Source organism: Mya arenaria, chromosome 14 (genome assembly GCF_026914265.1).
Source record: "Mya arenaria isolate MELC-2E11 chromosome 14, ASM2691426v1".
Lineage (NCBI taxonomy): Eukaryota > Metazoa > Mollusca > Bivalvia > Myida > Myidae > Mya > Mya arenaria.
The window spans coordinates 27,279,480-27,292,295 of record NC_069135.1 but is presented as its reverse complement, the minus strand read 5'-3'; the positions used below and the strand labels follow the sequence as shown (position 1 = coordinate 27,292,295).

Below are 12,816 nucleotides of genomic sequence, written 5' to 3'. Positions count from 1 at the left end.
GACTCCAGACCACGATAGTGTAAGGGGGAGGAACTCCAGACCACGATAGTGTAAGGGGGAGGAACTCCAGACAACGATAGCGTAAGGGGGGACTCCAGACCGCGATAGCGTAAGGGAGAACTCCAGACCACGATAGTATAAGGGGGAACTCCAGACCACGATAGTGTAAGGGGGGACTCCAGACCACGATAGTGTAACGGGGAGGAACTCCAGACAACGATAGCGTAAGGGGGAGGAACTTCAGACAACGATAGCGTAAGGGGAAACTCCAGATAATGATAGTGTAAGGAGGAAGACCTCCAGACCACGATAGCGTAAGGGGGAACTCCAGACAACGATAGTGTAAGGAGGAGGAACTCCAGACAACGATAGCGTAAGGGGGGTCTCCAGACCACGATAGCGTAAGTGGGAACTCCAGACCACGATAGTATAAGGGGAAACTCCAGACCACGATAGTGTAAGGGGGGACTCCAGATCACGATAGTGTAGGGGGGAGGAACTCCAGACCACGATAGTGTAAGGGGGGACTCCAGACCACGATAGTGTAAGGGGGAGGAACTCCAGACCACGATAGTGTAAGGGGGAGGAACTCCAGACAACGATAGCGTAAGGGGGGACTCCAGACCACGATAGCGTAAGGGGGAACTCCAGACCACGAAAGTATAAGGGGGAACTCCAGACCACAATAGTGTTAGGGGGCACTATATACCACGATAGTGTATGGGGGGACTCTAGAACACGATAGTGTAAGGGGGGAACTCCAGCCCACGATAGTGTAAGGGGTAGACTCCAGACCACGATAGTGTAAGAGGGTAGACTCCAGACCACGATAGCGTAAGGGGGAGGAACTCCAGACCACAATAGTGTAAGGTGGGGACTCCAAACCACGATAGTGTAAGGGAGGGGGGAACTCCAGACCACGATAGTGTAAGGGGGATACCCAAGACCACGATAATGTAAGAGGGTAAACTCCAGACCACGATAGTGTAAGGGGGAACTCCAAACCACGATAGTGTAAAGGGATAGACTCCAGACCACGATAGTGTAAGGGGGGACTCAAAACCACGATTGTGTAAGGGGATAGACTCCAAACCACGATAGTGTAAGGGGGGACTCCAGACCACGATAGCGTAAGGGGGGACTCCAGACCACGATAGTGTAATGGGGAGGAATCCAGACCATGATAGTGTAAGGGGGGGACTCAAGACCACGATAATGTTAGGGGGTGGGTACTCCTGACCATGATAGTGTAAGACGGGGACTCCAAACCACGATAGTGTAAGGGGGAGACTCCAGACCTCGATAGTGTAAGGGGGGAGACTCCAGACCACGATAGTTTAAGTGAGGGGGACTCCAGACCACGATAGTTAAGGGGGAGGGGACTCCAGACCACAATAGTGTAAGGGAGGGAGGGGGGCTCCAGACCACGATAGTGTAAGGGAGGGGGGCGGGCTCCAGACCACGATTGTGTAAGGGGGAGGTTCTCTAGACCACGATAGTGTAAGGGGGGCTCAAGATCACGATAATGAAAGGGGGGACTCAAGACCACAATAGTGTAAAGGGGGACTCCAAACCACAATAGTGTAAGGCGGGGACTCCAGACCACGATAGTGTAAGGGGGGACTCCAGACCACGATAGTATAAGGGGGAGGAACTCCAGACCACGATAGTGTAAGGGGGGACTCCAAACCACGATAGTGTAAGGCGAGGACTCCAGACAACGATAGTGTTAAGGGGGACTCCAGACCACGATAGTGTTAGGGGGAGACTCCAGACCACGATAGTGTAAGGGAGGACTCCAGACCACGATAGTGTAAGGGTGAGGAACTCCAGACCACGATAGTGTAAGGGGGGACTCTAAACCACGATAGTGTAAGGCGGGGACTCCAGACCACGATAGTGTAAGGGGGAGGAACTCCAGACCACGATAGTGTAAGGGGGGACTCCAGACCACGATAGTGTAAGGGGAGGAACTCCAGACCACGATAGTATAAGGGGGGACTCCAAACCACGATAGTGTAAGGCGGGGACTCCAGACAAAGATAGTGTAAGGGGAGAGACTCCAGACCACGATAGTGTAAGGGAGGGGGCTCCAGACCACGATAGTGTAAGGGGGAACTGCAGACCACGATAGTGTTAGGGGGGCTGCAGACCACGATAGTATAAGGGGGGACTCCAGACCACGATAGTGTAAGGGGGAACTCCAGACCACGATAGTGTAAGGGGGGACTGCAGACCACGATAGTGTTAGGGGGGACTGCAGACCACGATAGTGTAAGGGGGGACTCCAGACCACGATAGTGTAAGAGGGGCTCCAGACCACGATAGTGTAAGGGAGGGGGACTCCAGACCACGATAGTGTAAAGGGGGACTCCAGACCACGATAGTGTAAGGGGGAGTAACTCCAGACCACGATAGTGTAACGGGGTGGAGGGATCACGATAATGTAAGGGGGTACTCCAGACCACGAAAGTGTAGGGGGAGGACTCCAGACCACGATACTGTAAAGGGGAGGAACTCCAGACCATGATAGTGTAAGGGGGAGGAACTCCAGACCACCGCCTATAGTACACCGCCTATAGAGAGCGCACATTGTGTTGACGTATACCATACCTGATAGTGTCTATTAAAGCAAATTCATATTTTTCGGTACCGTGCATGTCATGCTGACAACTCTTTAAACCCTCTCGAACTCTTATTCATGCACAAACATGTTTGAAACTAGAACAAATCAACATTTGTCAGAGAAATATCTGTTTTACTGAAATAAACGATTTTGAAGTATTTCTTTAATAATATTCATTTCGTTTAAAAGTCAAAAGTATTGGTAAAGCAATCGGTGTCTGTTTGATTGTGTATATATTATTAACTGTTTGAGTTTGTATATATTATTTACTGTTTGATTTTGTATATATTATTAACTGTTTGATTTTGTATATATTATTAACTGTTGTTAGCACACGCCAATGCACATTCATTGTTACAAAATACGCTTTTGGGCCAGTTTCAATAAGATATCTTAGTACATGTATTAATTTGTAAACCTTGCACTGGTCAAGAGTGCTCAGGTACACCCTAAAACATCATGGCAGTTTTGATGCGATAAATGTCCTTGTGATAGTTTTAATGAAATGCAGTTTACATAAAAAAAACGAGGTAACGCATGGAAATTTACGCTATATTTTAAAGCAGGGCCCTGGTCTCAAAACAGAATATTTGTTTTGCAATACATTTGCCACTAACATACCAATTAATGGAGAATGGAGCTTTTATTGTCCTCCTTAATCGGCGAACATAACATAATTTTTATATTGTATACGGGAGAAATAACAATTTTAATGAAACATAGAGAAACAAAATATACACTTGCTTATTTACAGAGCAAGAACATCATAGACATCAATGAATGACATTGAAGGATATACGAGTACATATATGCACAGAATATATATACATTGTATATGCATATCACCTGTTTATACAGAGAATACTTTTGTATCACAATAGAAAGGGAAAAAACATTGAATTGGTATTTATAGAGTGCAAATCTAAGAAAGCTAGACGAAAGAGAACATCTAGATTTGAATCTGCATGATTTTAAGGTTAAAACAACTTTAGTTCTATATTTATTATAGTAGCTTAAAGATTAAGGTTGCAATGTTAAAAAACTAGACGAAGTCGACATGACCAAATACACATGTATGTTTTACGATATAAACATTTAGGCAAAAAGAACGAATGTGCTTTCTAATTATTGTCTCGAGGTTGTAAATCGATTGAAAAATGTATCCCCAATTATGGAATACAGGCAAACCATTATAATATGCGCAAATAAGCTTGAAACCTGAAACTTATCTCTTTGTATCCTCCATTCATGCGGGCAGCCATTATAGGCAAAGATTATGCATAGCAATTTAACAAAAAACAATAATATATACAAGAAGCAGAACTTTACAATATATAAGCAATCACATTCATATTACATCGTCACCTTAGTGCAATAACTCAATATATGTTTCTATATCTATATGCAGTTATTGAGTTATTGAACTAAGGTGACGACATGTAACATGAGAATGCGTATTATCGATATTTTAGGAAGAAAGTTATTGAACGGTATCTAAAAAGACAATTGAGTTTAATTCGTTATATCTAAGTTTTAACTCAAGTAAAGGTCTGCTATATAATCACTTTTAGTATACGTATTTGACAATGTTCTGTATTTCAAGTCAAGTCAATAGTGTAATTGGTTATGAAAAAAACCATCGGCCCAAAATAATAGTATGCAGCAAAAATACATTAATTGCGTCATGGGAATGTATCAATACAAGCAAGTTTTAAGTATTAAACATGATTACTTCCCTTCAACTATAAAACGTAATGATACTGATTTTTCGGGTGGGTTAATTGCAAAAGAGTAAAGAAGTCATTCAAATATGTGCGATTAGAATACCAATTAAAGTGTATTGTTGGCATGCATAACTATACATTTTACATTTAAAAAAAACATGGTATTCACAGTCTAAAACAATAGTATTCTTATCATTTTGACAAGCACGCACACACACACGCACACACGCACGCACGCACGCACGCACACACGCACGCACGCACACACACACACACACACGCACGCACGCATACACACAAACACACACACGCAATTGCATTGTGTAGACTCGTGCCAGTTAAGATTAAAGCAAACAGTAAGTCTCTGATATTAAGGAATAAATTTTCATCCCCAACGTCTTGAAATATCCATATATATTCATAGCTTTAACATTTGTAACCCAACGACTTCGTCCAAGTTCATCTAAAGTCTTAAGTATTAACTTGCAATTGATACGGGATACCTAGTTTTTGGAAGTCGCAATAATTTGCAAAAATATCTCATACAATTACAAAAATAATATATAAACAATGGCAATCTACGAACTTCCCCAGAACCATGAATATTTAAACAAAGGTGCTTCCTGCAAAATAAACGTTTTTAAATGTTCAATATAAGAACTTTTTACCAATAACATAAAATTGGTTTATTCAAAGTGTCATTTTTAAAACAATTCTGTTGTTGGAAAATAAAAAGTTTATAAATATTATACATGAGAGATCGCGCCTTCAAAAAGGAGGAAATTCGTAATTTGGAATCATGCCCTGCTTATAGATAAGGTGGCTAAAAATAGTTTACTGAAGTGTTTTTGTGATAATTGAGCAACTGAAAACTAGTTTTATTTTATTCTCTATTGTTTCCATACTCACGCTAGCTACGATAATGCTTATATATGTTTTTTTTTTTTTTTTAAATCATTAATAAATAATTGGACATGTTTGATGTCATACGCATATTGACTTGTTTAAGTCGTGTTCCAGTGAAATACGACAGTACTTCACTGTCTGTTCCAAGGCGGTAGACCAATCATTTACTATTTTGATGCATGTGTTGTATAATTGTGTTTATGCGATTGTGTATGGTGCCCTACCTTGTACCTTTAAACTAGTGTCGGGAATCGGACAGAAACATTACTGTCGACAATTGCTTTATGAAACCGAGCAATGATCGATTATTAATCGATTTACTTATTATTTAAATTATCTTTGGTCATCATATTTAAGGCATACAGATACAGTACATGCACCAGTTTTAAGCACCAATGTTCCCTTACAATAGTGTTTATACATTTCTTTGTATAAAGTACAATATTTATTCAGAACGCAACTATCCTTTAGTGTTTACAAAGTCACTTATTCCGAACATGAGACCCCAGGCTCTAATTTTTGTCTTTCATTTTTCATTTAGTATTGTTTACATGTGTCAAAAGACATAAAAAAGATATCAATTTCTTTTTAATAATTAGTCAGTTACAAGTACAACAAAAGTTCAATATTCTGTATGTTTTACAAGAACATTTTCTTTCAGAAAATTGAGAAAACTAAATGCTTACAGTCATGGTAAGAAGTAAACGGTAAAATGTTTTAAAAATCACTTTCAAACCACAAACATGAGAAGTTGAGAACCAATCCTTTAGCAGTTGCATTACCAAAAACATTTGTATACGGTACTAACTTGATTATATATGACTGGATAACATAGATTTTAACATTACAACTTGAACTAGCTTTAACCAGAAACAAAACATATTTTCATGGCAAAATCTTTACTGGTAGTCAGAAGCGGTTACGTCCTTTGTTCCTATAATCGATTGTTCAAACTTCATAATCAATTGTCGCCGACATAGGCCTTTCTGATCAATTGTCGATTACAATCGATCATCGGCACAACACTACTCTAAACATTCGTTCTAAGGCTTATTTTTTAATTTTGTAATTAATTATATGTTGGCACAAGAGCGAGGTTATGGCTATACAGATTTGTTTAAAAAAATAAATAAATAAATAAATAAAAAAAATAAAATAAAAAATAACTCGTGTCCAGTGAACTCGTGGTTCACTCACCGTTCCTAAGCGGTAATCCCAACTTTTATCGGTATTAAAAGCTATTTTGATGCAAGTGTGTTCTGTTTGTGTAATTTGTAATTGTGTATGTGACGTCTGTACGTTTGTTTCCTTAGTTCTTTTTCGTTTTGGCCATTGCCTTGTTCCTCTAAAGATGTGTTTTATGACTTGGCTTGTCCCTGTTACCACTTATCTATAAATATATTTAAACAACTGGTTATCTATCTATGATTTGCGAATTTCACTTAACCAGTTATTATGTTACTTATTAAGTGGAATTCGCACACCATAACTAATTAACAAGTTACTGCTTGAATCTGGAATGCATTTATAGCTAATTGATAAACTGAATCTTATTACGTTAACCATTTAGTATGTTACTTATTAAGTGGAATTCGCAAACCATAACCTAGTTAACCTGTTAGTGTTGTACAGCTAAAAAGGTAAAAGGTGGCAGTTCTGTGCACTTTTAAGCAAGTTTTTAGTCTTATGATATTTATCTTATGGATTTGACTCTTCTTCAACTCAGCATTACATGTTTGGTTAAATCGAAATATCAGCGTAATGTTGTGAAAAGACAGAGCAGAATAGGTAAAAAACAATGTATGCAAAAATAGGATTCAAAGCAAGATTAATGCCACTTTATTGAAACGTGCATATATGACTCATTGCAAACCTAGCAAGAATTGAATAAAGAAATGAAAAAACAACATAATTTAAGCACTTCATTTTTGATTAGGTAAGCACCATAAACTTCTTTAAGTAATAGTTAGATGACATGAAGTGAATTCTTATTATTAAGATTGGACGGATTGAACGTAGCGAACGATCGCGAGTCCTTCTTAACCATTAAGAATTCACAGCATGTCATCCAACTGACGTAAAATACAATCTCACTGGCTGATACATTGTCAACTCTAAGTCTGACACAGGGAGTTTGTATCCGATGGTTGGCAGAATAGGCGGACTTTTTAACAGGCGCGAAAGTTGAAATTCTTAATGGTTAATAATAAGTCTACTAGTCTTAATGGTTGCCGTTCTGCAATTTCATTGGTGTAAAATGTAGGTTGTGTTCTAAGCATATCTACTGATTTTAAAGCAACAATAGACACATGCATGTTTTATATTTCAGCTAAAAGTGACAGTTTAAATTATTTGTGTTTTGCTTTCAATTATAGTAGACTATCTTGCAAATTCAATTTCTGAAATTTACTCAGCCCATAAACTAGCAGTTGCGCTTAATTGGCCTAATTTATGTACGTCGATCGTGTTACGCTTCTAGCATTTAATTACATTCTATATAAACATGATCTGCGTTTTTACTCTATGTATTACCTTTCAAAACAGGACTAAAGAAAGTGGGATAGGTATTATATTGAGTAAATAAAAATCCCTTAAAATACGTATGAAAATTTTGAATCAACTTCTATTTAATATGACAATTATTGAATAGTTATTAACTTGAATAAATTGCGGAAGTTAAAGGCCATTAGTAATTCAAAACGTCAAGTTTAAGTCTACTTGTATTTCATATCGAAGTTTTATCCTGTAGAAATATGTTAATGTTATGCAATACTACTTTAACAAGATTGTATTGTTTCACAGTGCAAAAAAGAAAGGAAAAGAGGAGTGAGCTTATTCATTGTTTCTCTGAAGTGTGTTACAATAACCGGTAAATCCTGATTGAAAGAAGTGATTACAACTTTTTAATACGACAGACAGGACGGTTAATCATCATTCATAACTCAGTTTGGTTTGTGATCGTTGGCTTTTTGTGTTTGCTTTAAAAAATGGATACTTATAGTAAATAAAAATGGAGGTTTCACGAAAGAGGGAAGGCAATTTTTCGAGGAAAAGTGAATGTTTAGGATGTACACCTTGTTCGCAAGACAGAAAGTACGAGAAACCGGAAGCTTTCTGTACCAGCTGTGAAGAATTTCTTTGTTTTGTTTGTGCAAAAGTCCATAGGAACCAAAGAATAACAAGACATCACGCTCTTCTAGAAAATTCCGAAATGCCTAGCTCCATTGTTTCAGATTTTTCCAACGAAGGTATTTGTACTGAAATATGCAGTGGGCACCCGAGCGAATTCGTGAAATACTACTGCACGTCCCATCTGGCATTTCTGTGTGGCGACTGCGTAATTAGAGAACATAGGAATTGCGAGGTTGAACACATTCCAAATGCTTGCAAGGATTATAGAAATGGAGTGGAATATACGTCAATTGTCGGAGATATCACAACATTAGATTATGAGTTCAAATATTTTAAAAGTGCTCTTGAAAAGTCCATCCACTCTGCTCAGCACCTTGGAGCACAGCAGAAACAAGCTATACAAGATTACAAGTTCAATTTATTTAAACGTATTGAACAAAGCGAATGTAAACTTATTGACAAGATAGAAGAAATTAAAACAAAAGACGAGACGCGATTAACAACTATGAAAGCAAGAATTCCGGGTGTATTAAGTTCAATTAATTCAATTAAGTCTACACTTCATTCTAAGAATGTTAACAGTTCCCAGCTATATGTTGAAGCTAAACGCGCAAAGCAAGAAGTTGCCAAGTTACGTTTAGCATTAGATAGAATGAACAAAGAAAACACAATACAGAAATACCGATTCAAAGGGGACATATTGTCAGAGAGTATGCTTGCAACAAACAACGCGTTAGGATCGATTAAAGAAGATGATAATGACGATGATGCTCTTACTGACACTACGGATCATGATTTGATCACAGGTACGTGTATGCCGACACTTCACGTTTAATCGATGCACATGAAAACCTGAAATCCGTCTTTGTATACACTGGTATGGTATGATTATTTTTAAACTCGACATGTATAAAACTTTTTTTTCAAATAGTAAAGATATGGTCGAAAAGGTTATGGTTGGCAGAGCAAAGGAACAGTTCACAGAAGATCTCACAGGTTATTTCAATGTTTACTTTATGATCATTCTTGTTAACATTTTTCTATTGAATATGAGCGTTTATTTTATGTAAGAAAGACTAATGTAGATAATGTAGATCTTTGATGCTCTTGAATTCAAGTGCTTACGTAAAAAACCAAACCTTTATTCCAAAGAATAAAGTAATTTATATAGCAGCAGAGTTCGGTTTTGAAACTGTTGTAAATGTGCTAAACACTGTTGTGTGTCGCAAATGTTTTAAAACTGTTGTATGTCGTAAACGTGCTTAAACTGTTGACAGTCGCAAGGTTGAATCGATAGTGAATACAGCCTCGTTCTCATTTTACAAATCCCGATAAGAGATTTACGCGTCCAGCCCTCCACCCTTCTGGCGTGGTCTTTAGTGGCCTACTTATTTCCTTTATAGACTGTTTGCTCTGCCAAAGCATTTCGTCTCTCCTTTACAAATTATTTGCCATTAATGTATTATGCTTAATTTTCCGAGAATGACGTCTGAAATTGACATTTCCAACTATGTAGGTTACTGAAAAAAAATCCATACAGATAAATATGTATACGATATACGATCACCGTTTTATTGTATACACTTTTTTATTTTAGATTGTGATGACGCGAAAGATTTTTGTGGTCAACTTTTGCCTTTTGTAAAAAAACTGCCTGGTATCAACGCAAGTATCCCATCCGACTGGTCGTTTTGCTGTCTGAATAGTCTACAGGTCCTTCCAAACGATAGGCTTTTAGCCACAGATCAGGAAAATGCATGTATAAAGTTATTCAATACCAAGACTAACCTTTTTATGTCACATCTCAAACTCGCTGGAAAACCATCGGATTCGTGCATAGTACCAAGTCACAGAGTTGCTGTAACTTTGCCGATGGAAAGACAGATACATATTGTGGACACACAAGAAGAACTAATTTTAGTGGATAGATTTACTGTAAATGGGTCTTGTCGGGGAATTGCATATTATGATGAACGATTTATCGTCTCATATACGGAACTGCCAAGAGTAGAAATACTTGATGTGAACGGAGAAACACTAGAAATTGTTTCGAACGCTAGTTTGCATTCACAAATATTCCAATACCCTAACCATTTAAGGGTTGAAACAGGATATAATCAGTCGTTTATATACGTATCTGATCAAAAGGCAAACATGATTATAAAGCTAAACATGTCTCTTCAAGTTATCAACACATTCTCCGGTGAAAGTCTACGTGCCCAAGGTAATATATGCGGAGCTGGAGAGAATATTCTTTTGGTTTGTGCGACGAAAAATAACGGCATCGTTGCTCTCGAAACAAAGAGTGGAAACATGAAAACAATTTTTGGACAAAATGACGAAATTGCAAAGCCTATTGCTACGTGTGTTTGTTGCGAACATAATCGGATTTTTATCAGCAACGATGAACGTGGGAAAAGTGACATAATACTAGTATTCGAGGGGAAATTGAAGAAATCGACAGAATGTAGCCATGGTTAAATATTTTGATGATAAACAAAAGGAGCAATCCTTCGGAACATGATTCAAAACACAACCGAAGTATAAAAATAACCGATAATGTGTATTAATACGAATCGTTTGTGGCGCGATGGCAACACTCAAGACCATCGGTTCAAGCGGTATCTTTTTGAAATGACCGCAAGAAAGACAGAACTAGCAATTCCATGCAATATGAACCAAGTACATGCCTTTTTGACATTATATGCCATTATACCATATAATTGTATGTGTTTAATGCCTGGTTAAGACTATTGCATTGGTCTTTAGCAATCCTTCATAAGCGATACTGTTAAGGCTTTAGTTGTTCAGTTATTCGTATTACACTCGATAAGGTGTTGATGTTGATAAGAGCGTTATGTTTGTTATTAATGGAATTGTTTACCAACATGAAAATATTGATACAAATACTTTCATTTAGTGGAGAGTAATCTTTGAACTGTACGGTATAATCTCATGCTTTTATTTGTTTCGTGTCAGCCAACCAATTAACAGCTTTATTATTTCGCTCATTCAGCCATGATTGTATTTTTTGGCATGGCCATCTAAAGAAATTAAAAACAGCTACAATTTCTATATCAACTTATTGTTATTCCAAAGGTCAGGGAATTAATTAAATTTACATCTTTTCACTTTGTTTTACTCATAAGACGGCTACTTTATTGTTTACTTGTGTTGATACATGTACATGTTCTTGCAATATAATATATATGATATGTTTGTTACCATATGAAATTTGCAGTATTCTGTGTGTCTAGTCACTACACTTTTATTGGTTTTCCTATACTATAAAACACAATCTGCTTAATTGAAATTTGTTAAGTCTATTCACCGGCGGATTTTTAACGTTGAAAACTGACTCCGACCGTTAATAAAAGACCCTTCGTTTGCGTGAAACCCTCGGTGAAAAGTAATCAAGGATGGTATTCAATCTATCTTCAAAATGAGCAAATTTAGACTTCACCCATACTATGATATTTTCGGAACAGACACGCCCTCAGTCGTGCAGAGCGAAAAGTGAATCATTCGTTTTTAAAGCAAATCCGTGGCCGATTGGTAATGTGATATAACTTCCTGATCCCATCCCCGCTGATAGTAATGGTCTCAAACCGAGGTTTCATTAATTAGCATTATAAACATGTATTTATAAAAAACGTTGTGTCTATGAATTCGGGTTTGGATTTCAATGCTTTAAAGCTGGTCTAGAAAATTGAATGAGGAGCTCGGACTAGGCATTGGGTGTAAAAAAACTAGCCAGTAAGATTGCAGAGTCGCAGCAGTTCCATTCAGAGAAAAGCAAGCATGTTTCATATGATGGTCGATTTCATTCAGTTATAGACTATATCTGTATGCCATTTGAAATATTTGACTGTATTGCAAATTGTGATATTCTTGATGACGATTGCTTAAATGTCTCACGTCACAGGTCGATATATGTAAAGTTACTGTTGCCTGACCTTCTTGATGATTATGTTTCGAATAATTTTACAAATATTAATTGGGACAAGGTAAAGGCTGCAGGTGTAGCCCGGTACGGAAATTTGCTTATGAATGACAGAGACCTGTCATTAAAATGGGTGAGCCTAGATCGTATAGAGATTGAGAATATGTATGACTTGATAAAAACCCGTATTTATGATTTTCCACAAAATGTTTGCCACTAAGAAAATTTGAAAAAGTTTTGAAACCATACTTTGAAAACCGTGCATAAAAATATGAAAATCTTGAAAACTGTGTGGTGTGCGGACGGACGGCCGCGGTCGGCGCCGTGTGTGTCCTACGTAAACTATAAAAAATACTAAACGTGAATTTAGACGACTGCATAGAAATAGCGTTAACCAGTACTTAATAAAGCTCGATCAGGAATTAGACCGGAAGGCCGAGGTAAATTCGGAAGATTTTTGGAGCCTTGTGAAGAGGCGGAGAAGT

The 12,816-nt window shown here is 37.7% G+C and overlaps 1 protein-coding gene across 3 annotated transcripts; it reads left to right on the top strand.

Moving 5' to 3' along the window:
- The first annotated feature begins 7,957 nt into the window (after window positions 1-7,957).
- On the top strand, window positions 7,958-11,684 carry LOC128216820 (tripartite motif-containing protein 45-like). 3 transcript variants are annotated; one of them, XM_052923501.1, is made up of 3 exons: window positions 7,958-9,194; window positions 9,320-9,384; window positions 9,986-11,684. In XM_052923501.1, exons 1-3 carry the CDS (start codon window positions 8,267-8,269, stop codon window positions 10,031-10,033), a joined length of 1,041 nt encoding a protein of 346 aa, XP_052779461.1. In that variant the 5' UTR covers window positions 7,958-8,266; the 3' UTR covers window positions 10,034-11,684. The 3 variants fall into 3 exon arrangements, with proteins under 3 accessions (XP_052779461.1, XP_052779460.1, XP_052779462.1); XM_052923500.1 differs by lacking the exon at window positions 9,320-9,384; XM_052923502.1 differs by lacking the exon at window positions 9,320-9,384 and having other exon boundaries at window positions 7,958-9,265.
- Window positions 11,685-12,816: the final 1,132 nt, after the last annotated feature.